At 47.5% G+C, this 26,952-nt stretch overlaps 1 protein-coding gene across 40 annotated transcripts in view; it reads right to left on the bottom strand.

Moving 5' to 3' along the window:
* KIF1B (kinesin family member 1B) overlaps nucleotides 1–26,952 on the bottom strand; it is a 92,378-nt gene that overhangs the window by 17,104 nt on the left and 48,322 nt on the right. For 19 of the 40 annotated variants that reach the window (XM_087944383.1, XM_087944386.1, XM_087944388.1 and 16 more), the window contains 17 exons: nucleotides 26,451–26,530; nucleotides 26,219–26,325; nucleotides 25,808–25,891; nucleotides 24,704–24,884; nucleotides 22,738–22,810; nucleotides 11,728–11,827; nucleotides 10,464–10,612; nucleotides 9,910–10,088; nucleotides 9,337–9,474; nucleotides 7,545–7,817; nucleotides 4,840–4,958; nucleotides 3,996–4,081; nucleotides 3,742–3,871; nucleotides 2,563–2,725; nucleotides 1,960–2,050; nucleotides 966–1,084; nucleotides 275–330 (listed from right to left, as the gene is read on the bottom strand). In XM_087944383.1, coding sequence (XP_087800509.1) covers nucleotides 275–330; nucleotides 966–1,084; nucleotides 1,960–2,050; nucleotides 2,563–2,725; nucleotides 3,742–3,871; nucleotides 3,996–4,081; nucleotides 4,840–4,958; nucleotides 7,545–7,817; nucleotides 9,337–9,474; nucleotides 9,910–10,088; nucleotides 10,464–10,612; nucleotides 11,728–11,827; nucleotides 22,738–22,810; nucleotides 24,704–24,884; nucleotides 25,808–25,891; nucleotides 26,219–26,325; nucleotides 26,451–26,530 — 2,128 coding nt within the window. Of the gene's footprint in view, nucleotides 1–274; nucleotides 331–965; nucleotides 1,085–1,959; nucleotides 2,051–2,562; nucleotides 2,726–3,741; nucleotides 3,872–3,995; nucleotides 4,082–4,839; nucleotides 4,959–7,544; nucleotides 7,818–9,336; nucleotides 9,475–9,909; nucleotides 10,089–10,463; nucleotides 10,613–11,727; nucleotides 11,828–15,024; nucleotides 19,319–22,737; nucleotides 22,811–24,703; nucleotides 24,885–25,807; nucleotides 25,892–26,218; nucleotides 26,326–26,450; nucleotides 26,531–26,952 lie in introns of those variants that run through there. The other 21 variants (XM_087944387.1, XM_087944398.1, XM_087944401.1 and 18 more) reach the window with 3 other exon arrangements.

Raw genomic sequence — 26,952 nt, 5'->3', positions numbered from 1 at the left:
TAATGTACTTGTGGCGTTCCTGGAGCTCAATGAGCTGGGCGGTTTTCTTGTAGATGTTTCGGTACTAATCTATTTTTATTGCTATTTCCCATTCGATGCCACCTAACTCCGATGATTCTAAGTCCCAGCAATCCATGCCTGATTCTTATTCTATCTGATTTGACGCCACCTGATTTCACCCAACCTTGTGCCATCTCCTAAACCATTTTGTGTGCTCAAGACTTTGCTACTCAAAGGGGACAACTTCTTGTTCCGAGGAAAAAACAGCTCTTACCTGGCTTTGAGAGAGGCATGGGAGGAGGGAAATATCGCCGGGATGGCTGTGGAGGGCTGCAGAAGAAAAGAGGCTGTTAGCGCAACTGCTGCATGTCTAAAGACAAAGGGAGCAGCAATGACATCTTTTAATTCAGCACCACACTGAGGATGGACAGATCCCCTTGTACAGGTAGGGTCACAACTGAGCCCAAAATTTCAGTTGTTAACTGAGGCATGGGTTAAGTGGATATTGCCCCATTTTATGGCCTCCCTTGCCAGAGTTCCTGAATGAATCCCTGCAGCTGATCACTTGGGAACCCGGTTGCAAAGCAAATCTGGCTTCCCCACTGACTGTGCTTGTGAGAAGGCCGCCAAAAGGCGACCGCGTGACCTTGGGACACTGCGGCCGTCATAAATACGAACCGATTGCCAAGGGTCTGGATTTCTATCCCATGACCACTGGGATGCTGCCACGGCCTTCGGTGTGAAAACTGGTCGTATTTCAAATGGTCAGAAGCCAGTTGGGAAGATCCCAAACGGGGCAGGGCAACCGTCATGAATAGGAGTCAGTTGCCCAGCTTCTGAATTTGGATCACGTGAACCCCAGGAGATGCTGCCACGGCCTTCGGTGGGGAAAATGGTCGTATTTCAAAACGGTCACTCAGTGAATGGTCATAAGCCGAGGACTACGAGTACTGTTATCCAGGTACCTGTTGAGTTCCTGTCCCTGCAGGTGGAGCGGGTGGAGCTGATAGTGTCCAAAGACCTCAAAGACAATGGGTTTGGTCTTGATGTATTCGACAAAGGATTCGGTCACTTCCACAGAAATCTGCCAAGAAACGGAACAGCTGTCTGACTTGGAGCAAGAAAAGAGTTTGAAAATAATACAATCATCGTAACCTTCCAGCCAGCCAGCAGGAGAAGAGATGGCTAGCTTGGCTATCGGGGAATAGAAAGGTTGCTGCCAGTACTTCATTTGCAGGTGATTCTGAGCCCAAGGAGGTGCCGATCCAGTTCTACAGAGGAATGATGGAGTCTGTCATCTGCACCTCTATAACTGTCTGGTTTGGCTCTGCAACCCAACAGGACAGACACAGACTCCAGAGAGGAATTAGGACTGCAGAAAATAGCAGTTGCTACCAACCTGCCTTCTATGGAGGACCTGCATCCTGCACGAGTCAAAAAGAGGGCTGGGAAAGTATCTATAGACCCCTCACATCCTGGACATAGACTGTTTCAACTCCCACCCTCAAAACAATACTATAGAGCACTGCACACCACAACAACTAGACACAAGGACAGTTTTTCCCCAAACGCCATCACTCTGCTAAACAACTAATTCCCTCAACACTGTCCAATTATTTACAAAGTCTGCATTACTATTACTATTAATCTTCTCATCGCCCCTTATCGCCCATCCCCTCCCACTTGTGACTGTATGACTGTAACTTTGTCGCTTGTATCCTTACTATTTATATTGACTGTTTCCTAGTATGATTGGATTGCTTACTGTACCCTAGGACTATCATTAAGGGTTGCATCTTATGATTCTTGGCGAATGTATCTTTTCTTTTATGTACACCGAGAACATTTGCACCAAGACAAATCACACTTGGCCAATAAAAGAATTCTAATTCTAATCCCAATTCCGATCTCTGAGAAGCCACCAAGAATCCCTCCAAGAAGGTCACTTCAATTGCTTACATTTTGGACGTGATAAAACCCAAGCGGGGTCCCTCGGCCGTTATTTTTCAGAGGTTCTGTGGAGAAAGCTTCATCGTGCCGGTGGAGAAAGCTAGGAAAACGAGAATAAACCAGGTGAAGGTGAATTATGCCATCATCGCCTCAATTAGCAGTGTCAGTTCCAGTCCCAATGAGGGCCTTAAGCCTGTATACCTGCCATCTCTCGCCTCATATACTTTATATATAGTCTAGCTTAATGAACAGAAGGACCAGGGGTGACATGATAGCAGTCTTCCAATATTTGAGGGGCTGCCCCAAAGAAGAGGGAGTCAAGCTATTCTCCAAAGCACCACAAGGTAGGAAAAGAAGCAACGGGTGGAAACTCATCAAGGAGAGAAGCAATTTAGAACTAAGGAGAAATTTCCTGACAAATGACAACATTTAATCAGTGGAACAACTGGCCTCCAGAAGTTGTGAATGCTCCAACACTGGAAGTTTTTTTAACAAGAGATTGGATAACCCTTTGTCTGAAGTGGTGTAGGGTATCCTGTCTAAACAGGGAGTTGGAGTAGAGAAGATTGGACTTGGCGCAAACATGAGGACTAGGCGCTTACTTAGACTTACTTGAATTGGCAGAAGATATCTGCATATTCTGGGAGGATCCCGCTGGCCTGCAGCACCGTCACACGGAAGGTAAAGACACTGCCCAGTTTCAGGTGGTCCCCAACCTCCTCAGTAAAGCCTTCCATGGCCATCTTGCCATCCAACAGGGTGCTGGATTTCAGGTCTGGAAAAAGAAATATTTTTTTTTTTTAAAAAAAAGGAACGCCATCTCGGAAAGGATGGCAACCATCTGGAAGCATTTTCACTCGGAGTTAAGTCGCATCGCAAGTTGCGTCCCGCCTGTTCTTTGCCCAGCGTGGCTGTGGCCATCGCTTTTAGAGCGGCTTCCGATCCAGAGGTGGCCTTGATGGCATCCAAACAGCCATCTGAACACCTCAAAGATTTAAAAAGCCTGTCAGCGTTCCAGCGAAACCAAACTCCAGTCAAAACCTCCCAAGACAGGCATTTTCTCAGTGTTCCATTTTATTGGAAAAGTCATACTGGCACATCTGGGAAAACCCGAATCGGAGAGTTCCAAATTTTCCTTCAATAATTAAAAAAATACAAGTCCACTCCCTGCACCCCTCATTCCATCACATGCCCTAATCACCATCCGTCCCAACTTGAGACTTCCCGCTCACCCAGGTGCAGAAATAACATGACCTTGACTGAGAAGAAGAATGCTATTATGTCTAACCACATACGCTCCATGAAATCCCCCCTCCCAATTTCCCAGGCTCAAGAATGTGGAAGCTTCTGGTGCTAATATGGTTTCCAAAGCTGACAGAACCATGGAAAAGCAAATGTTGGGAACCCCTCTATATCATAGTGAGCCTCGGTGGCGCAGTGGTTAGAGTGCAGTACTGCAAGCTACTCCTACTGCAATTTGGCAGTTCAAATCCCGCCAGGCTCCAGGTTGACTCAGCCTTCCATCCTTCCGAGGTGGGTAAAATGAGGACCCAGATTGTTGGCGGCAAGAGGCTGACTCTGTAAACTGCTTTGAGAGGGCTGGAAAGCATTCTAAAGTGGTATATAAGTCTAAGTGCTATTGTTACTGCTATAAAGCTTCTCTCCCCCTCAAAATATTTTAAGGTCTGGTTCTAGCACGGCCCCAGCTTAATCTGATGCATCTCCAATCTCTGCTGGAGCTCAAAGAATGGGAAGAGATCTTCGGAACGCAGTGAAGTCTGCTCAACTTACCCAGCTCATTCATCCTGTTGATTTCTTCAGGGGGCGTATTGACTTCCGCACTCTGGCCTTGTCCCTCCACGATCCTCAGTTCTTCCAAGGACAATCCGGAATGAGTCATGGACACGGATGAAAAGTTGCTCTGGAGAACCACAAACAAACGGGAGATGCCTGGTGACGCCCTCCCTTGCTCTCTTCCTCTACAAGCCCTTCTTTGCCCCTTGAATGCCAAGACTGTAGAGGTGCACTTAAGTAAGACGTGTTACCTTGTCGAAATACTCATTGTCGAATGAGATCTTGGCTGTGCCAGACTGCCGAACGCCAGAGCCGTAATCAGGGGCCTCTTCATCAGCTACCGAAAAAAAACAAGAGAAAGAACCGATGGAGGAGAGAATATTTGTAGCACTGCAGGGTCCTTGGTGCTCTCTGAGCTTGGTGGTTTTCTCTGCAGACGTTTCATTACCAAACTAGGTAACCCTGTCAGTGCAGAGCACGTCGTGATAATGTCACCTACTTTGGTCGTGAAACATCTGTGAGAAAACCACCAAGCTCCAAGGCACCAAGGACCCCTCAAAGAAAGAGGCAAAATACAGCAGTTAGAGAAACAAGCTTTCAAACATCCCAACTTCAATCTTTCGGTAAAGGTAAAAGGTTCCCCTTGCATCTACGTGCTAGTCGTTTCCAGCTCTAGGGGGCGCTGCTCATCTCCGTCACAAAGCCGAAGAGCCAGCGCTGTCCGAAGACATCTCCATGGTCATGTGGCCGGCAGGACTAAACGCCGAAGGTGCACGGAACGCTGTTCCCTTCCCACCAAAGTGGTCCCTATTTTTCTACTTGCATTTTTACATGCTTTCAAACTGCTAGGTTGGCAGAAGCTGGGACAAGGAACGGGAGCTCACTCCGTTATGCGACAATGTTAGGGATTCGAACCACTAAACTGCCAACCTTTCTGATCAACAAGCTCAGCATCTTAGCCACAGAGCCACTGCGTCCCTGAATCTTTAAAAGGTTACAGTTCTGTTACCGGCCCAAACCATGAAAAAGCCAACAACGCCATGAACAAACCGACAGCTACCCTCAGCTTCTCGGCAAGGCCTGGCTGCTACTTACCAGCGATAGCTTGGACGGCCACACGCAGAAATCCACGCACTTCTCCCTTCTCACTGACCACAGCCACTCTGTGGATGAGGGGGACTGGATAGAGAAGATTGCTTAAGTATACAAACGCCCTGAAGGAAAAGAAGGATGGAAACCAAATGTTAGTTAGACCTTCATTTGTAAAACAGGAGTTACGTTTGATTAATTGGAGTAGAGATGGCATCTGGCTGAGGACAAACACAGTAACGAGTCATCCATCAGGAAGCTTGAAATGAGACGTAGCTACGACCCATCCTAACCTTTTAACAAATCACCGACGATTTAACCCATCTCACAGACAACCCTCAGTTGTTTACCTGACATGAAAACTTAAAAAGAAAAACTGATGAAGGCAATTACTGAACACATGTCAAATTTTAGCTCTTCTTCACTATGAATTTTGAACAGAATATTTTTTAATATTTTAACCAGTTACTATCTCTTTCGTGGCAACGTCAAGATTGTTGCTTACATTTAGAAGCCATAACAAGGTTTAAAGGCCATGTGTTTTGCATTGAGAGGCACAAACGCCCTATTACGGCACAGTTTACATTAAAGCTTACATATGTAAGTAGCCGTTGAAATATTGCATTTTTGGTGCAAATTAGCTTTGCCAAATGTCAAAAAAAAAATTGGTCTTTGCAGCAGAATAAAATAAGGCATTAATTTCAAATTGTATTTTCCATCTCCCAGCCCCTCCCAATAGACTGGCCCTACAGACATAGGGGCTCTATGTCACAAATGGCCAAATATAAGCACCTATGAATAATTAAACTAATTAAGTAATTAAAGAAACATTGTGGACCAGAAATATGGGAAAGTTTTATATGGGCATATTAATCTATTCTGCCAGCACCCCTATCTTTCCCCCCAGCCGATGGGAATTTCCTGAAATGAAGGGATGGTAAAGCAATGCAAAACACAAGCACCAACGGTGTATTCTACAACAACAACAATAAAATGTCAGTGGAGTGCAACACAAAAGGGGGGGAAACACCAGCAATTTCAACACAATGGAGACACAAACTGAAATGGCGGCAACTCAAAACGGAGACAAATCGTCCTCCTTTTTTTCCAGCCTCGTTTTGCAAGCTTATTTCAGAGGGAAGCAATTTTTTCTTTCAAGGCAGCAGCAGCAGACTGAAAGAAAAGGGGAGGTATGAGGATGAGCCCAAAGTCTGGGTGAGAGACAGAGCGGCATCTTCACATAAAAAGCCAAGTCAGATGAGAAAATAAAAGTTGAATGTGGAAATAAAAAAGGGGGGGAGGATGGCAAGGTGACAAATAGAACGCAAAGGAAGTCTGGGATGGGTTAGAAAACGTAATCCGTGCCGAGGTGGAGGCGAAGGCCCCGTTTCGGATGCCTTCGCCAGCCAAATAAACATCAATTTCACACGGCGTGCCAAAAGAATTGACTGCAAGGACCGGCGTTTCTCCTCTGAGCCGCAAAGTGGAGGCCAAACCAGCATCCAGATGTGGACCACTGCACGGTTTACAAGCTCTAGCTTAACAAACAGGGCCAGGAAGAGGACAAGATGGGGATTCCTCAGGTTGCCTAGAGTGGCAAGTTGTCACAGCCAGACGTAGGGCACTCTGGCCACCATCCCCAAACTCGCTGGTGCTTAACCAAATGCAACTTTTATATTCCTGGTTTTTAAGAGGACTGCAATGCCATAGGCCTGTTTGGTCATTTCTAAGGGTAAAAAGACAGAACAGCTGGCTTTTCCCATCCTGCTAAGCTGAGAGCTTCTAAGAAGCCACAATTGTACTGGTAAGGCAAAGCCACGATGGATCTCTTTGGGTGCCATATTAACACAACCACAAACCATGTTACGGAGGACCAGAGCAATGGCTGCCCTTCAGATAGGAATGGCTTGGTGGGCGTGGCAGGGGAAGGATACTGTAAAAATCCCCCTTCCCTCCCCACCCCACTAACCTGCTTTCCAGCTCCGTTCTCCTGGGCAGGGCAACCCAAGGAGACCCAGCCGATCAGCTGGGAATCAATGGGAGGCGGAGAAGAGATGGGGGCGGGCCAATCAGAGGTGGCGTTGGCCGGTTCTCCGAACTACTCAACATTTCCGCTACCGGTTCTCCAGAACTGGTCAGAACCGGCTGAAGACCCACCTCTAAACCTTCCCTCTGGAGTGGGGGGGGAATGGAGATTTTACAGTATCCTTCCCCTGCCACGCCCGCCAAGCAACGCCCCCCAGAACCGCTAGCAAAAATATTTTGAATCCCACTATTGAGTCACACTGTTCTGAAGCAAATCTGGCTTCCTCATTGACTTTGCTGGTCAGAAGGTGGCAAAAGCAGAATCCATGACCCCGGGACACTGCAACCGTCATAAATATGAGTCAGTTGCCAAGCGTCCGGATATTGATCACGTGACCATGGGGGGGGGGATGCTGCAACACGAAGTGTGAACGTCCCTTTTTTTCCACTGCCGTTGTAACTTTGATCAGTCACTAAGTGAACTGTTGTAGGTTGAGGACTACCTGTATTATGGAGGCTAGGAATTCATGGAGAGGAAATCAAATTGTCCTGAAATAATCAGTTGGGGGAAATCGGCCTGGACCGGCTCCTTTTGACAGGAAGGACACACGGTTCATTGGGGATGGGGGAGGGGGGGAGAAATAGCCAGTCCTTGCTGGTCATTCTTACGGTCGACCTCAACCAACCTTCCCACCAAAATGAACCAAGGGGAGCGGTCGTAAAACGGGTCATGACCATCGCTGAAGCAGTCCAATCCTTCCTCGGTGCCGACGTCAGAGCCCGTGTCGTCCACAAAGGCCTCGTCGTCGAAATCCGCCATCTCGTCCTGCTGCTCGTCGGCCAGCTCCGTGATATCGGAATCGGCGGTGGAGAAAGTGGGGGAGGGCGTGCGGTCAGCCAGGCGCTCATTCACACAGCCGTGGAAAATGGGGGAGCTGGAGATATCGGTCAACGGAACACTTTGATTAACGCGGCAAGGGAGGAGGAAGAGGAGGGAGACGGGGGAGGGGGGAGAGAAAGAAAGGGATAGCTTCTTTTGGAAAAAGAAAAAAGAAAAAAGGGGCTCTGCGGCCGGCAGAGCCCAGCGCACAGCACACCGGAAAACAACATTCACAAGGCAAAGCTTTGGGGGTGGCGTTGGGGGCAGAGAGGAGGCGCGAGACAAAGCACAGTGCGGAGTAAAGGCAAACTCTCCGACACGGAGTTGTGTGCGAATCGCGGAAGAAGGTTTCCGGCGAGAGAAACTTAGCATTTCCCCTAAGCTGTCGAAGCAAAATATTTCAAACCCATTCTGGGAAACTCTGCACATAGAAACAGGTTGGTAGATAGGATCACTTTTATTGTCGCTGTTGTGGCCTGTCGGCCACCAGCTGAATCAGAGGCGTGGGAGTCAGGGCCAGGTCAACCTGGGAGCTCCGAGGGGGAATGGAGCTGGCAGAGAAAGGGACAGAGATAGAGCCTGAGCCGTCCGTCAGCCCTCAGAGGGAGAGTCAACAGCCCCCAGGACTGGAGGTGGCTGATGAGGAAGAAGGGGAACAACCTGATCCAGTGCCTGACTGAGGATGAGCAGAAAGCAGAGGAGAGGAGAGCAGTGGAAATCTATGGGCTGGTCCTCGGGACAGAAGAGCCATCACTGCTAGCAAAGCCCCACCCTAGTGATAAAAGGCAGGGGGGGCGGAGATGAATAGCTGTGGCAGACAGCTATTCATCTCCCTGCTGGATAGACTTGTTAGCCTGCGGTGAGAGAGAAACATTTTTTGCCGGGGCTCCTGGTGCTCCGAATAAAGGAATCATTGATTTAGCTTCAAAGGGTTTGTCGTGTTTGGGAGGCTGGGTCAGAACAGTCATTTCGAATGTAGATTAATCGGCACACTTTAAAATGGAATTTCAAATCCATCTCAAATCCAAATACAAAACTCCGTTCTCATAGGAGGCTAATACATAGGTTGCTACCAAGCCGAGGAAATGCACGTGTACACCAAAGCAAAGGGTTTTTTTTTTTTCTAAAACAAAAAGCAAATTAACAACATTCTGCTACTGTGGGATGGTTTTCAGTGGAACAATGCCTGGATTCTCAGCGTGGATCTTTCTTCTTCCGGAAACAGATCTCAGAAGCAAGAGTGACCTCATTTGAACCTCTGGCTCTTTTCTGAAAGAAGGCTCAGAAGTCAAATTTCCCATGGAATGGCGTCTTCCATGTTTTCACATCCGAGGAAATGCCATTTCTAAACTGAATTTCTACTCAGGGGACAAGAGGTTCAATTTTTGAGGAGAAATTGGCCAATTCGGCTCACTCCCAAGTTCTAAAAAAAAGATAACCAACCGGATGACCGCACAAAGTCCTATCCCAATCGTGCATCTATCTAGGAAGGGGATATGACAGAACTGATACCGCCCCTTCAGACCAGCCGTGCCAGAGATATTCATTCCCACAAGGCCGAGGGGCCTCTCTTCCGCACGGAATTGGGTTCCGCTTACCTCCCAACCAGCTTGAACCAATGGAATCGGTCGTAGAAAGGATCGCTGCCCGTCATGGTGCTCTCGTTCTCTTCCTGGGCATCGGAGGCTATCTCTCCGGCTCGGTCGTACATTTCCCTCATCAGCTCCAGCCTCTGCCTACAAAGCAGAAGATGGCCAAGGGGTCAAGAGAGACAGCCTGGATCCATTTAAATTACGTGAAGGGGTTTCGGGCCTGCTGCCTACCACCAGAGGTTGGACTGGTGCCTATAGAAGCATTTTTTTTAAAAAAAAAACAACAGGGCTGATGAGGGCCTCCAACCTCGGCAACTTTAAGACTTGTGGACTTCAACTCCCAGAGTTCCTCACAGCTTGGCTAGACTTCAACTCGATGCCTGCTTCCTCTCTTGTAATCCCTTCCTCTGCAATCTCTCCACTCTAGGGAGTCGGAGGAAAAAAAAAAAAACAATCAACAGGCATAGTTGAATGGGGAATTCTGGGAGGTGAAGTCCACAAGTCTTAAAAGTTGCCACGGTTGGAGAACCTCTGCTTTAGGGAGGCTCATCAGCTTGTTCAAAGCCGGTCCTTGCACACCTGAGTTTTTCCAGGGACCAGTAGTGAGTAGCGCCGTTCTTTAGATCCTGGACCTCTACTGCCACCACCGTGCGAGGGAAGGGACAATGGCCACGGGGCTTGTCTGAGTCGATGGGCATCAGCTCCGGAGGTAACGGGGAGTAAAGCGTGTCGGTCAGCAGAACAAACTGGAATTGTACCTGGAAGGACAAAAATAAGAGGTGGATGTAGATGCGGAGCTGAACAACGAAGTGTTTTTTGTCCTCGACTGGTGCTATTGTGGCAATATATACTGCTCTAGCATATGGAGGTTCTCGGAAGGCCTCAAGGTTGATGGCCACTGATGGGCTTTGCCAATTAGCCTAAAGTCCTAAAACCTAGAAGCTCCCTTGTTCAAACAGCTTGATCTTTCTCCAGCTAAGATGCGTGGACTTCAAGCTCCCAGAATATAAGCTGGCTGGGGGATTCTGGGAGTTGAAGTCCACCCGTCTTCAAGCGGCGAAGCTGGAGAAACGCTGATCCAGCTGGACCTTGTGGATCTGTCATGGAAAGGCCTTCCTCCGAGAATCCCTTACCTTCTTTTTCAGCTCCACACTAATGGCGTTGCCTTCCTTCAGGTAGACTGCATTGCCCCACAGCTGATCTCTTAAAGAGGTAAACTGGTGGAACTTCCATTTGCGGAAAGCCCATTGGGCAAGGTCATACTCATGCTGTGTCCAAGGCACTGGAAAATAAACAAACAAACAAACAAACAAATAAAAAAGATGCATAAGTTAGTTCCTAAGGTTTACACTAAAGAAAAGGTCTTCTCTAGGGTGGCCTCTCGGGTAATGGCCAGCTGGGAAATTCTAGGAGTTGAAGTCCACCTATCTCAAAGCTGCCAAGGTTGAAAAAAAAAAACACCGCCTTAGGATTAACTCAAAGAAGTTGTTCCTTGTGGGACATAACGACACTACGGTGCCAGAAGATACAGGTCGTCCTCGACTAGCTGCATTTTGAAGGGTCATGTGGCTTAAAACTTGTTGCTTTTGTACTGTGTTTCCCCCTAAAAAATAAGACCCTGTCTTATATTTTTTTGCCACCAAACAAAAGCACCAGGTCTTATTTTCGGGGGATTTCCTCCACTGGCTAACCTCACTCGTGCACGTCGCTTCCGGCCTCCTTTTTGCTGTCAGAGGCCCTCAGGAACTTCTGCAGCTGGCAAGGCTTTCCTGAAGGCCTCTGCAGCTGATAACAGCTCTGGATCGATCCTGAGCTTTGTTCTCAGCTCCAGAGGCCTTCAGGAAAGCCTTGCCGGCTGCAGAAGAAATGGGTCGGCAAGGCAGATGTCGGGGTGTGTGAGGCCTGGCTACAACCGTCCAAAGGTAAGTGGTAGGGCAGCTCCACCCTCCACCCAAGCTTAATTTTTATTCCTGCACTCTGGAGTTGGTGGGATCTTAATTAGGGCTTATTTTGGGGGGTAGGGCTTATATTGGGTGCATGTGTAAAAATCAAGCTTTGTTTCCCTAGTTTTTAAAAACACGAGTAGTGGGCAGTTTTTTCCCCCCCAACTGCCCGAAGTATCAAATAAGGTCTAAGATGGAGAAGACGCCACCGCTTCCACCTTACAAATTCAGTAACCTCCTTGGCTTGCAATAATACTAATTTCTAAGTCTCACTGGACAAGTCAGCCACCATGTCCTGTGGGAAAAGAAATCAGTGGAATATCCTGGGTGGGGGTGGGAAACGGGCGTAAAATGAAAAAGAACAGCTGCAAAGCCTCCAGTTGCAAAAAATAAAATCCCCCTTCTTTTCCTCCAGGAGTTGGTTCCCGCGGCCCGGCTCCATTTTTCAACTCACCCTCCTCTTCCTCTTCTTCTTCCTCTTCCTCCGTAGTCTCGGCAGCCAAGGAGCGGGTCTCGACCTGCTTCTGCAAAGCCTGGAGCTTGCTTTCGTAGTCCTGAAGGGGAAGAAGACGACACCGTGTACGAGGAGACAAGGGAAAAGTGGGGGGAAGAGAGGAGGAAGGGAGGGGGAAAAAGGGAGGAGGAGGAACATAGAGGGAGAACACTCCAGGGAGAATGGGAGAAACAGACCGGGACGATGCTGCTGTGTCCACAATGTCAGCCTTGGAAGCCATTTTTTACTTGGAAGCTTCAAGGCTGCCACATTCAGTGCCTGGGAATTTGGGAAGGGAGAGATTTCATAGAGAAGTGGAAGATTAGACACAACAACATTCCTTTCTCAGAGAGTCAAGGACAAGTTGCCCTGCACCTGGAGGGGAGTGCCTGGAGGAATTTCTCCACTTGGGACGAAGATTTGGTTGGGACATGTGATGGACTGATGGGTGTATGGGATGGGTTTTTGATTTCTCTTTTGGGAAGGGACTCTCAAAGTCAGGTTTTCCCAGATGTGCCAATAGGACAACTCTAATAAAATGGAACTTTGTGGCATTGTTTGTCTTGGAGTTTATTGGTTTGGAGTTGGTTAGTTGGAACGCTGACACACAAGAGATTAGCAACAGGCTTTGGATGTAGGGCATGAATCAGGCCTGTGAGAATTTCTTCTCCAGTTCAGTAAAGTTGAGAGATTTGGGAATATGGCAAATACATTTGGCCTTAGCAACAGCCAAAGGTTGTGGAGAAGCAATGGCCTTTCCCTTCCAGATGCACATTGAAAGAAGTAATTTTTTTATGGTGTTCAGGACTGGTGGGGCATCGTAATCCAGGGCATGTGGTGAGCTGGGTGCCAACCCAGCCTTAAGACTTTCTCCAGGGTACAAATCCCATTGGTATTTGGGTGGGAAGAGAGAGTGGTGCGGTGGCCTAGAGGTGGAGCTCTTGCCTCACAATCAGGAGGCTGTGAGTTTGATCCTAGGTAGGGTCAGATATTTCTCTCTCTGTGGGCACGTTGAGAATAGATCTGCTGAATATAACTCCACATTGGCAACTGGAAGGGCATCTGGCCAGTAAACAGTCCCATTCTGTTGCCCAGACTCCACCCCACAAGGGATTATGGGGTCGCTAAAACATGATGATTTAGGTGGGAAGAGGCAGAGAAGACCAATCCAACAAAGGCAGGTTTCTCGATCTCAGAACCGAGCAATGGCTACATCAATTGTTAATGAGCCTTGTGGAGGAAGTCTTTTCTCTGAGATGAGGCTCTTGCACACCCAGCATTGCTCTGAAAAGGGACTAAGTGTTCAACATGTGCAGGAGAAGCCATGATGGGGTTGGGGTGAATCTCAACGCAAAGATTGTGCACTACAGCAGGACATGGGAGAGAGTGTAGCATCTTGAGTGATGCAGTATTGGAGAGCTGGCTGGATTAGAGTAGGGTTTGTTTTTTTTAGATTAGCCATTTTTCCCAGCGATATATAGCTGAGGGTGCCATAGCTATACAGGTAGTCCTTGACTTATGACCACAATTGAGCCCAACATTGCTGTTGCTAAGCAAAAAACATTGGTTAAGTGAGCTTTGTCCCATTTTGTGACCTTCCTTGCTACAAAAGGTTGTCAAGGGAATCCCTGCAGCTGCTAAGTTAATTGAATCTGGCTTCCCCATTGCTTGTCAGAAGGTCACAAAAGAAGAAAAACCAACGATTAAGAAAGAAGAAAATCTGAAGAACTATTTTCATAGATGTTTGAGGGCGGCTCTTTTATCCGTGATGGGAAGAAATGGATCCAAGGAATGGAAAACCAAGTGGTGGAAAGGGAAGGATTAAGAAGGAGAAGGCAGTTTCCTTGAGACCCTCCCAAAGGCAGCATTTGGATCCACGAAAAGGATCGACGGATTTCTTCTTAATTCAACAATCAATGGTTTACGCTAGCAAGTCACCTGGCTTCTCCAAACCGACCAAAGAGACATTACAGGCAGGGGTGGAATTCAATCGGTGTTACTACGGATTCGGTGACTATGTTTTGCTACGCACACGCGTGTTAAGTTCTGCCGCCCAGACAGCTGAAAAGCGCTGCGTGCAAGCGCGCAGCGTTCGAAAATCCTCTTCTGTCCTGCTTTTTCAACCTCAGCTGTGCCGCGCAAAGCAGCCCAGGTTGAAAAAGCAGGAAATAAAGGACAGGTAAGGGTCCAGGCAGGTGGGTGGGCCAAACAGCAGCAAACACAGAACTGGTTCGGTGTCTGCTGCTCTTCAGAGCCAGGCAGAACCGGTAGCATCCCACCCGATTACAGGTCAGAGACTCCAAGAAAAGGAGCTCTTTAGCAAATAAATTCAGTTCATGAATTTATTTAAGGTTACAGATAGCCCTCTCAACTTACGACCCAAAAAATTGGACCCCAACATTTTGGTCGTTATGTGAGACACTTGTTAAGGGACTTTTGACCCCCATTTTATGACCTTCCTGGACAGAGTTGTTAAGTCAATCGCTGGAGTCATTAAAGCAGTAACCCGGTCATAAAAGGATGAACGAGTTGCCAAGCATCTGAATTCTGATCACATCCTCATGGGGTTGCATCATGATGCAAAGGTCCTAGCTATGTAAAATGGTCGTTAAGTCACTTTTTTATTTCAGGGCCGTTGTAACTTTGAACGGTCACTAAATGAGCTGTTGTTAAGTGCCTGTACTTCAAGGAACAGAGATATCAAAGTAGGCTGGATAAAACAACTGAAAAGGCTGAGATGTGACTAAAATGCCCCCCAAAGTTGGGCTGGATCTCATTGTTTTAGTCCCCCCTTTGACCGATAAAAATATGTGAATTCCAGAAAGAGCAGCAACCCAGAATGTTATCATTTCGATCGACTTAAGTCTTTTGCAACGTATCCATCGATTTGCACTTCATTCCAGGTCACTAAGAATGCCATTTTTTTGGGGGGGGGGGATATGTAAAAACCACCCACCCTTTTCCTGCCCATGAAAGTTTAAACTAAGTTACATCCCAGGCAAAAGGTTTTACAAGGCTCGCTTTACATCAGAGGGATTTGCCATTTAAGAACTAGGAAAAGATCTCACTGGGTCCTGAATCTTAGGCCCCCCTTTTCTCATCAGATTCCCACAAAAGGCCAGCATTAAGAGAAGAAAAACTAACTGTGTTCTTCACACCCCCTTTGGTTTAAAAAAAAAAAGCAAAAACAACATTAGCACCTTGGGTTTCCCAAAAGCTGCCGCTTGACTCCCCAACCAAGTGACATGACAGGCTTCGTAAAAATCTTTTGTAATTTATTGAAATGACTGGTTAAAAAGCACAAGCAGATCTGCTTTTCACAAAACGCAGGCTTGTAGTTTTAAAAAAAATCATCAAAACCACATAAAAAACAACAGATGGACTGGTTTTTTTTTTTTTTTTTTCCAGATTCCATCACTTCACTGGAAGAAACAATTTCCTCCTTTACAGTAACTGCGAATAGGTTCATGCTCAAAAGCTTCAAGAAATTATTTTAAAGGCAACTTAACTAGAGCATTAAAATATATATACTTATATATACATATATATATATATATATTTACCTATATAATCTATATTGCTTAACAATCAGAAGGAGAAGGCACAGTAGGGACTGAAGAAGAATCTGGCAGAATCTATTTTGAGGAACGCAAACTTGGACAGATTTTTTTGATTAAGGCCAATTAAAATAACGATGATAATGATGATGAAAGAAAGAAAAATGAAAGGAGAAATTAAAAGGCAGCTATAGCTTCTTACTGTTGTCTGCTGCCCAACTCAACCCTCGTTTCATTGAAATCACTGTCATTAAAAAAGGGCCCTTTTTTTTAATGAGCCTTGGAGGTTAGACTAGAAGACCTCCAAGTTCCCTTCCAGCGCTATGTGATTCTACATTCAACTAGAAGCTCTCTCCTGTGGCCCTCAGTAGAGAAGAGGTCTGAGTAAAATTAACGTGGCCTAATTTATGAGCTTATACACTGCAGGTGCAAAGGAAGCAGGGATGGCTGGCCTTCCATCCCCAACCCATTTTTAAAACTTTTAAAGCAAACTTTTCAATTGTCCATCACTCAGGCACAACTTGTCTGCAGCGAAGCGAGCAGGATAACACTCACCCCTTGGGTAGATCTCCTCAATTAATCTCCCCAGGGAAGCATCACTCAAAAAGGAGGCAAGGAGAAAGGAAACTGAAATAATATTTAGAAAGCAGCAGGGTAAAAAACCAAGGACCCCCAAGCAACTCCCGCTGCCAAAATTTCACTACCAATCTCAAGCTTCTCGGGTTGAGAGATCCAAAATTCTCTTCCTTATTATACTTTTCATAGGGATGGATAGGATTCACTTAAGCAAGAGACACTTGCTTAATTTTATACTTGCTTAATTTTAATTCTCTCACGTTCTTTCGTGAATCGCCCCATTCACCTGTAAGAATTGAACTCCGCCAGGTATTATTACCCCTAAATCCTATTCTACATGAGAGAATTCTGGTTTTTCACAGGACCTAAAACGCTTTGCTCCATTTGTGTAGAGCAAAATTGTGCTTCTGGTTACAAAACTGCGCACAAAAGAACGACAGCTAAAAATTTTGGCTCCAGAGAGGCTGCAAAATCAAAGGCACTTTTTAATGTACCTATGCTTTTTCTTTTTTTCTTTTTTTTAAAGGGGGGGAGTTTTAGCCCGCTGGAGAATCACACGCCAAGCTAATGCTTTTGAAATCTCTGACTGGAGCTTTCTGGTTGGAACCTCAACCCCAAATGCTTGTGGGGTTTTTTTGTAGTAGGAAGATTTCTGCCTGCCTTGGATTGTGCCTTCCCGCAGGCAACGTGCATTCCCCTCATCTGAATGTGAAGGCCTCTGTTTTTTGCAAAGAGCTCTTTAAGTGGATGAAAATGATCAAACTGCCTGTCAATCCCCCCCAATGGGACTCTCGGAAGAAACCATGTGATTCCTGGTCAGTCACATCTGGGTCTCTTCCTGTTGAATCCCAAAGCAGCAAAATCTGCTCTGTTTGATTTGTCTGAAATGGAATAGGGTCTCCTGCTTGAGCAGGGGGTTGGACTAGAAGACCTCCAAGGTCCCTTCCAACTCGGTTATTCTGTTATATGTTATAGAACAGTGGTGGCTAACCTTGTTGGGCTCCTGTGCCAAAAATTGTCTGTGCATGCGCGCACGATTCCCACACACCCCACTGTCCCCTTACCTGCACTGCATCTCCCAGCTCATTTTCGGCCAATTTGAGGCCTTTTTTGGGCTGCCAGAGGCTTGAGAAGGCCTCTGCAGGCTGAAAAATAGGCCCGTTTCATCACTTCCTGTATTTCTGGAAATACCGGAAGTGACAAAACGGGCCTATTTTTCGACCTGCAAAGCCTGCAGAGGCTTCCCTCAAGCCTCTGGCAGCCCAAAAAAGGCATCAAACTGGCCAAAAATCAGCCAGGAGACGCGCACATGCACAGTGAGGTAAGTTTGCATGGGGCTCGTGTGCCCGCACAAATGGCTCGTGCCATAGGTTCGCCATCACGGCTATAGAACAACACCCCCCGAGAACTTTAGAGGAATTAGCTGCCCTGTCTTAATAATCTGCCCCAATTCCAAAACTTTAGGGGTGGCTTTCGAGGCTTTGAAGAGGTGTCGGAATACAACCCAAATAAAATACGCAATTGAAGTGGGAAGCTTTCCAGGCGAGCCTTGCTGATTGTCCAAAGATCGACACAAATGTGAGTTAAAAAGTCCATATTTGTGTTCATTGTTTCCCCCACCCCTAAAAATGATGATACGCTGATAGTTCCCAAACCGACACAGAGGCCTTGCCCCAAGGCCAAAGTAAGAGATTTCCACAATTCTAAAAATAAAAATAAAACAGAAAACAACAAATGTTTCACAGGCAGTTGGTAGATAGGTAGAAAATGTGCGGTCTTGTGCTCTGTATGTCGGTCGGCAAAGTTCCTCTCTTTTGAGGCCCGAGGCCAATTGTTTGTGGACACTGCCCACGTTTTCCCCCCCCCTCCCCAATCCCACCCTGTCAGGATGGGCAGAGCTCTCTCTTCCACCGGTGGGAGAATCAAACCGTGGTTTCTCGGCTGGCTTTGAGGTTTGGGGCGGAGAACTGGCGCCTCATGCGCGGAGGAGTCACAAACTGGTTGCAGGGGTTCGGCCGATCCGCCGGTCTGGCTCGGCTCTCCAGGCTGCCGTGGGCACTGTAAGATTGCCAGTGCTGGTGAAGGTGGCGCCTCTGATGGAAGGATTGCAGATTTGGGGGTTGGGTTGTGCCCTGGGAGGGCAAGGACTCAGAGGAGTCCGACAACTGGCGCCGGAAAGCCCTCTGCTGGCCGTTGAGGGAATGGCTTCTCCAGCGCACTGGGGTGGAGGGGTTTGGCTGCAGGGGGCAAGGCTGGGGCTGCGGATTCAAGGGTTGCCTCTTGATCTGGATCTGATCCGGAGCTTTGGGCAGCCCGGGCTTGTTCCAAAGTGGAGGAGGGTCCTTGGGGAGCATGACGGGGGCTTTAGCAGGCAGGGTTTGGGTCTCCTCCGCCTCCTCCGCCTTCTTCTCTTCCTCCTTGGGGATTCTCACTTCGATGACCTCGTTCTCGGTGATGATGATGTGGGTGCCCGGGCTCCAGGAGTTCCGGTGGGTCGGGTTGCTTTTGAAAGGAAAACGGGGCTTGCGGTTCTCCGGTGGGATGAAGCGGTGCGGCGTGTTCTGCCGGCGGAGCTGCTTGGTGATCTCCTGCTGCTGCAGGTTCTTGAAGCGGGTTTGTTCCTGCCTCATCCAGCGCATTCGCCCACGCCGGAAGGCAGGGTCTTCCTCCATTAACTGGGAAACCCGGACTTCTTTCTCGGAGCCACTCTTCCTGTCCTCGTTTACATTTCCTTCTGCACTGACTCCCAGGCCGGGGGGCTCTTTCGGCTTCGTGGCGGCTGTAGCGGCTGGCCCTTTCAGCTCTTGGGACTTCATGAGCGGCAGCACCTTCTCCATTTTGAGCATCTTGTTCCTGAGGACCTTGATCTCCTCGTCCTTCAGGTTGTTTTGCTTTTTCACCTCGTGGAGGATGTCTTCCAGCTTGTCAATGTGGACCTTCAGATCGTCCACGTCAGCGATGCCTTTCCCGCTTAGCAGCAGGTCCTCGATCTTCTCGTCGCCCACCCCCACCGTGTCCCAAACGTCTCGGGCCACGGCTCGCCACGAGTCGCGCTCGTTGGGGTCCTTCTTCCCATACAGGGTGCAGAGTTCTTTCATCTTGACGATGGCCAGGGCCTCGATCTCCTGCCGGGTGTGCCGGAAGTCGTTGAGGGCGACCTCGTAGCAGATCTCCTTCACGGCCTGGATCTTGAGATCGGAAACGGTCACCCACCGGGAGTCCTTGCTGAGGCGTCGGCGCTGAGGGATCTGATACATTTTGATGGGCTCGCGCTTCTTGCCGCTGCTAGGGAGGCCACATTTTTTAACAATGGTTTGTAACTTGCTGGGGGGCAGTTTCTCTCTCAGGGAAGTAATCAGCCGCCAGCTCTCCTCACAAGACCGCTTGTCCGAGTCATCTCCACTATCAGAGTCTGCATCCTTTGGGGAAAAAAAACAATCGAGAGGTGGCCCCAAAATAAACAAAATTAAAATTTGGAGAAAAGAAGGAAAATTCTGAACAAGAAAAAAAAAGAAAAAAAAAAGACAACTCAAAATTAGGGAGAAACGATTCGGGGAAGGGGATAAAAGGCAAAGGAACAAAGGAAGGGAGTGAACATCTAACTGGAGTCTTAAACTATCTCTAACGGTCTTCTGTAGATTTCTTTAATTCCAGACATATCTAAATTTTGTGGGATTTTCATTCTCCTCCAAGAATATGCCAAGACATTTTCCAAAATCCAATCCGTATGAAACTCTTAGAAGAGCCAAAACCAAGTACCTGTAGAGAGGTGGACGTAAGACACTTCGTGCTATCGATGTGTAAAACCCGCCAAACTTTTTTGGGGGGAGGCTAGTTACAGACGCCAAGTTATTTCATTAGAAGGGGACGGAAAAAAAGAGATTCTTCTTTGCACGAGGAGTGGTACCCGACAGTCACCGCAGAATGATCGGACGGACAGCCAAGGTTAGGTGGAGTTAGCACTGGGTTAGTAAGTGCTGTGCACGTGGATTCAGATTGACAGTCCAGTTGACTAGAAAAGCAGCCAGAAAAGGGTTAGAGAATCAGAGAGAAACCAAGTTCAGAAGCAGCCACTAGCATCAAGGTTAGAAAGTGTCATAACAGGTGGTTAAAATGTTGGACAGAGTAAACCTAAGTTGAAATCCACCCTCAAACCCCCTCTCAACCCCCTCTATTTCACAGAGGTAAAGAATGCTATACATGCCACCTGGAGAAAAAGTGGGTTATAAATCTGACAAAGAAAACAATACAAACACCATCGCAAAAATCTTTATTTTAATTTTTTGGCCAGCCAAGAATAAAATAAATACGGCTGCCCAGGTTCTTTCCATTTGCCAGTGATTCTTGGTTTAAAGGCAGAAATGCCTTTTGGTTATTACAGATCATCCTAAAAATGCCCAAGACTTTTTTTTTTTTTGGGGGGAGAATTTTATTAAGGTTTTCTACCGCTCCACATCTCACTCTCATGCATATGAACCGACCCATAAGTTATGCCTGCCTGTTGCAAACGTCATGCTTTTTTTTAAGCCACATAAAATGCTTCTATATTAATGAAATTGGTGAAGAGGTTAAAAAAATACCCATTCCAAACAAGTTTTGAATAAATTTCCCCCAGAGATTCTGAGAATTACTCTATCATGCACCTGAGATTTAATCGGAAGTGTACTTATACGGGCTCGGAGTCTATAACATTGACCTAATTACTTAAGAAGTTATATATCCCCACCAACTATTCCCTAAACCATACTGCACAGCATTCCCAAAATGCCAGAAACTAGTGCCTGGGAGGCCCTAAATACTGCTGAAAGAAGAGTGATGTAGGAAAACTCTCCATTGCCATGAATTTTATTCCATTCATGGAAAGAAAGTTTGGAACAAAACTCTCTCATTGAAGTATTTTGGCACTACTGCATATGTATGGTATGTTTTTTTAATGTTACGTTAAAAATAAAGAGACATTTAATAAATAAAGACACATTTTTGTTAAAAGGACGGTCTTTGATAGGGTCCGTGTTTCTAAACTATGCAAACAGGATAATTAGAGGCTTTTCAAAGTGGGGAGGGGGAAGGTCTAGGGAAGAACCACTTTCTAATGATAACCAGAGACTAGAGGTAGTGCTTATAACCATTCGTTTAGTGACTATTCAAAGTTACAACGGCACCAAAAAAAAAGCGACTGATGACCATTTTTCACACTTATGCCCATTGCGGCATCCCTCTGGTCAAAATTCAGATGCTTGGCAACTGACTTGTATTTATGACAGTTGCAGTGTGTTGGGATCAGTGGTGATATTCGACCGGTTCTGGCCGGTTCTGGAGAGCCGGTAGCGGCGATGAGCAGTGGAGACCGAACCGGTTCTCTTTGCTGCTCTGTGGTTGGCCCACCCGTCCGCCCAGGCTCTTATACTCACTTTTATGGACAGAATTCAAAGCGCAGCTGCTTTGCGCGGCGCCGAATAGCACCGCGCGGCAGCTGCTGCAGCGACCAGCATCATGCAGGCTTGCAGGAGGCAAGTTAGAATGCCTCTGCGTAAAGTGCGTGTTTGGCGCGCGCGTGCACGCAAAGGGTGCATGCCCGCAAAGCGTGGCCACCAAGCCACGCCCACCGAACCAGTGGCAGCTTTATTTGAATACCACCATTGGTTGGGATCATGTAATCAATCCCCTTTTGCAACCTTCTGACAAGCCAAGTCCATGGAGAAGCTGGATAGCAATAGCACTTAAGACTTATATGCTGCTTCACAGGGTTTTCCAGCCCTCTCTAAGAGGTTTACAGAGTCAGCCTCTTGCCCCCAAACAATCTGGGTCCTCACTGGACAGATCTTAGAAGGACAGAAGGCTGAGTCAACTTTGAGCCGGTCAGGTTCGACCTGTTGGCAGTGGGCAGTCAGCCTGCAATACTGCATTCTAACCACTGCACCTCTTAAAGAGTCACTTAACAAGCCTGTTGCTAACTTAACAACTGCACTGTTTCACTTAACAACTAGGAAAGCCTTGTAAACTGGGGGCAAAACTCTCTTAACAACTGTCTGGCTGGGAAAAGGACATTTTCAGCTGCGACAGCCTCCTGCAACCCCTCTGCCAGCGAAAATGGAGCTCCATTTTCTCTGGCAGAGGCATCGCGGGGCCAGTCCTTATCTATTTTCAGGGCGTCCCTACGGGGGCCATATCTAAGTCGGCCACAGGACGGGTATGGTCCCCGGGTGTTGAGTTTGACACCCCTGGTCTAGGAAGTTGGGAGGTCAAGGTTTCCTTTCATCCCCTTGTTTGTGAGAGGCGAGGAATTTTGTGTGTGAAGTCCAGCTCTGTGAAGGCTCGATCTGCCAGCCCCCCCCGCACCAATTCTCCCTCCTTCTTCATGCACGATCCTTTTTCTCTTGCTAAGGATTCAGACTCCATGCAAGGCAGGACAGGGCAAAGACAGAGAGATGAAAGGCATGCATCCCCCACAGCCGTCATTCTGGAGATCCCGGAGGGGGACCAAACCTGGCAGGCAAATGGATCTGGGGCGCCTCTCCTCGGAGACGCCCAGTTAGTACTTGTAAGACCCATCTCCAACCCTCATTTGGAGGAGGTGGCAAGGTAATTTCAGAGAGGTCTGGAATTGGGTGTGAGGTGCGGAGAAACAACAGATCAACACCTTTTTTTATTCTGTCTGTTGAAGAAGCTTAACTCGGTGTTGAACCAGAGAGAGAGAGAGAGAGAGAGAGATCGGTGCATTGTCTGATAACAATGTAAAACCAGAATAGCACACTAACAGCCAAAGGGCAACTAGCTCTGGGAATAAGCAGAGAAATCTCTCGTAAAATTGGCCCGGGTACGGGGCAGGGACACCTACCAGCCTCTGCTGCTCCAGTAAGAGGTCCGCTTCTTCTTTCTCCTTCTTGTACAGAATCTCCATCTCTTGAAGTCTGCAGAGAGATACAAAAACTGCTTACTAGGGACTCCTTGAACTGCAGCCGTTCGTATAACGACCGTTCGAAGTCACAGCGGCACTGAGGGGAAAAAAAAACCCGTGACTTACAACCAGTCCTTGCGCTTACGGCCATGGCAGCGTTTCCATGGTCGCAGGATCAAAACGCGAGCGCTGACTCGCTTAAGAATGGAAGCCTTGCTTGGCAGGACTGGTCTCAATGGCAGTCGATAAGTTGAGAACTAGCGGATGCATCTATTTGCTGAAGAGCCGATTTAAGAATACTTAAGAATATGATGGGCGGTCCCGTGTTCAGACTATCTGTTGTGGCCTGTCGGTCGCAACCCCTCTAGCAGCCGAATCGGAGGAGGAGTCGGAGGAGGAGTCGGAGGAGGAGTCGGAGGAGTCAGGGTTAGCATCAAGGCAACCTGAGAGCTCCGAGGGGGAAGAGGGAATGGAGTTGGCAGAGAGGGACAGAGGTGGAGCCTGGGCCCTCCATCAGCCCTCAGATGGAGAGTCAACAACCCCCTGGAAGAGGAGAAACAGCTGGGCCCAGTGCCTGACGCGCAGATGCACAGAAGGCAGAGGAGAGGAGAGCAGTGGAAATCAATGGGCCGGTCCTTTGGGACAGAAAAGCCACCGCTGCTAGCAAAGCCCCACCCTAGCTGTGGGGATAAATGGCAGGGGGCAGAGATAAATAGGTGTGGCAGATTATTCATCTTCCTGACGGACAGATTCGTTAGCCTGAGAGAGAGGCTTCTGTACCGGGGCTGTCGGCATTCCTAATAAAGGAATCTCTGAGTTAACTTCAGGTGGTTTGTCGTTTTTGGGGAGCTGGGTCAGCAACACTATCTTAAGAAAGGATCTAAAATGGGTTTGGGGATTACCTATGACTAAATCACTGACCGGGATGAACCATTTGGGGAGATGGGGATAAAGCTGTACATTTATTTCTTGAAGGAAAGCATTCAAAACTCTTCTAAAACTAAAGAGGCAAGGTTCCGGGAAGACAGCATTACTGTTTGTCAGTATGTGCCATTCATTATTTATTTGAAGCCCAAAGCACCATTTTGGCCAAAGCAGGTAAGACAGAATTCATAGTCAAAGACAGCGCAACACAAATTTTGAGCTCAATCGTGGTTGTAAGTTGAGGACTACCTAGAAAATATTTGGAGTTAGAAAAGGTGCGCCAGACTCCTCCTGATTTTTGGCCGCTCTAGACGTAAGATCACTCCTCCAACAATGCGTACAGTTTTTTAGGAACTTACTTTGTCGGCTTGAGTTGTATTCGCAGCACAAGTACGTAGTTCAGAAGGAATGAAACTGGCTAATAAATCATAATCCATCTCAGGGCTGAACAAAATTCTATCAAACGAAGCACCGTCACAAAAGGACAGAGAAGAGATGATCTGGCTAAAAAGGAACCAGGTGTGGCTAGTCTAAGAGAAAAGAAGGAACTGGGGTGACATGCAGCGATATTCCAATATTTGAAGGGGTGCCACAAAGAACACCGGAAGGTAGGACAAGAAATAATCTATGGAAAATTAATCAAGGAGAGAAGCAACCTAGAACTAAGGAAGAAATTTGTGACCGTGAGAACAATTAACTTGTGGAACAACTGGCCTCAGGGAGTTGTGGGTGCTCCATCACTGGAGGCTTTTAAGAAGAGGCTGGATGGCCATTTGTCTGGAATGGCGTAAGGTCTCCTACTCAAGCAGAGGGTTGGACTAGAAGACCTCCAAAGTCCCTTCCAACTCTGTTAATTTGAATGTTATCTGTTGCTATGAAGACGGCGTGAATGATGTTCCAGTTAAAAAGGGATTGCTCTGCCTCCATTTCACGGGGGATAATGGCAGACTTGGTTTGGTTTCTGGCTGGGTTTCTGCCTTACCTTTTCTCCATCTCCTGCTTCATATCAATTCCCTGTTTCTCCAGCAATTCCCTCTGGGCAAAAGTCCAGTCGACTGGTTCGGAGGGAGTCTCAGCCGAGGGCGTCTTCTCTCTTTCAGCCCTCGCCTGCTCGGGGTGGTTGAAGCGGAAGACGTGGTTTTTGCCCATAATAATGCGATTTCCTGGAGGGGGCGACAAAAGAGGGTTGGCCAAGGGTCCTTTTTGGGAGAAGGACAAACTCAGGCAACGACGCTTTCCAGGACAATCAACACCAGGGGACAAACCATTGTAATTTGGAGCAAGGAAAAGAGGTTGACGGGAGAGTACATGGTCGACCTTGGGGATTTCTCAACTTGTGTGAGGACTTCAAGTCACCAAAGTTGAGAAACTCTGCTCAACATACAGAAGGACCTCAATTCAATGCACATTTGTGAAAAGGCTTGGTAGACCCGCAAAGCTCTTCCCAATGACTAGCCAAGGCTAGTAATTGTGGACTAGATAGCCCACCACCCACACCTGGCGAAAGACCACTCACATGCATCATCACAAAACCTCCAGAACCATAAAGCCTACAAACTTGAAAATTTGGTATGTTCCTCTTGGCTTCTAGGGGCTCACTAAAAAAGGATTTTTCGAAATGACCATCAGAACATTAGTATTACATATATTATTATTATTAACACGCTCTGATGCTAAGGAGTTCTACTCCCCCTCCCCACCTGAAAAGAAATCTCTTCCAAAGGCAAAACACAAGCAGAGGAGTTTCAGTTTCACAGCACCAAGCAGCTTTAGTACAGAACAGTTGAACTAAGCCACGCCCAGGCTCCTTGCTGCCTCCTTCTTGCTCACACAGCAAACACTCTTTCAGTTTCCAAAGAGCCCTCAACTCTCTCACAGACAGGACGCTAGCCAGATGAATACCGATGGATGCTGGTAGGCGGAGGCACAATTTTTTTTCTCCTTATTTTCCTCCCCCAAAATTAAGCCCGATCACATAGTTTCATAGCGAAGCACGGGTATCGAGCTAGTCAAATAATATCCTGAACGTAAAATGAAGCCAGATGGGTCAGCCATTCAAGACGCATTTCCTCATGAACGTTTTTACCTGAACGCAGCTGGACTGGCTGGATCACTCTCTTGCCGTTGACGTAGGTCTCTGAGCATTCACACGGTTCCAGGATAACAACCACTAGAAGGAGAAAACACTCACCAGTCAGTGTCTGAACTGTGGATGAGAGATCCAACATATCATACAAAGGACGGAGTCAGGGGAAGCTGGCTAAGGGGTTTTAAAACAGGGGTCCCCAATTCCAAAGGTCATGGCCCTTTTGGAACCGGGCTGTGCAAGAAGAAGCGGGCTGGCGCATGGCTGATCCGCCACTTGTGTAAATTGAGCTGCACACACACGGACACATCTACCAGCCAGCCACTCGCGCAGCCTGGTTAAAAAACAGGCCACAGCCCGGAAGGTTGGGAACCCCTGATTTAAAATATCCAGGGTCCGCCTCCTGTTTACCGCTGCCGTTGGGGTTCCTCTCGCTTCGGAAAATGCAGTGCTCCTCTTTGATATGAGCTCCACTCAGGACGATGTCTTGGCGCCGTTCGGCATCCGCCTGACCAACCCTGTGCCCGACAAAAGAGGACTTCTAAAGGCATTGTCACGGCTTCTTAAAAACAGGCAAAAACTTCTCCGCTCCAAGCCACAAATGCAAGACGGGATCAGAAATGATTCGGATTGTGCCGCTTACCTAGTTATGCCGTCCTTGATGTAATAAAGCAGGCACTCTGACATCAGGGGGTCCTCATTCAGGTTCACCAAATGAGGGGTCTGAAATAAACACAGCAGACTTTGAAATTACACGCCCTCTTCCCCACGGGGGCTTCTCACAGAAGAGCCGGCAGTTTCCAAATCCAAAGCTGCTTTGGCCCTCCCAGGAGAAAATTCTTGAAGGAATGCCATTTTATTGCAGTGCAGGAAGAGAACGCCAATAAAGGAGAATATGCGTGGCTCAGGGTTGAAATGAGGGGGTCCTCGGTACGCTCCGAGCTTGGTGGCTTCCTTGCGGACGTTTCATTACTCAAACTTGATAACGTAGCACTGATGAGATTACCTAGTTTGGTAAAGAAACATCTGCGAGAAAACCATCAATGTGATGACCCAAAGGGGCGTGGCACGAAAGCAACAAAGTCACAAAAGTAGGTCAAGTCCCTTTAAGACCTCCAACTTGTCCCCCAATGTCCAGTTATCAT

This window comes from Notechis scutatus, chromosome 16, assembly GCF_049901735.1.
Source record: "Notechis scutatus isolate UNSWTSFEM ecotype Mainland chromosome 16, rNotScu1.2, whole genome shotgun sequence".
NCBI lineage: Eukaryota > Metazoa > Chordata > Lepidosauria > Squamata > Elapidae > Notechis > Notechis scutatus.
This window is presented reverse-complemented; position numbering and strand designations above follow the sequence as displayed.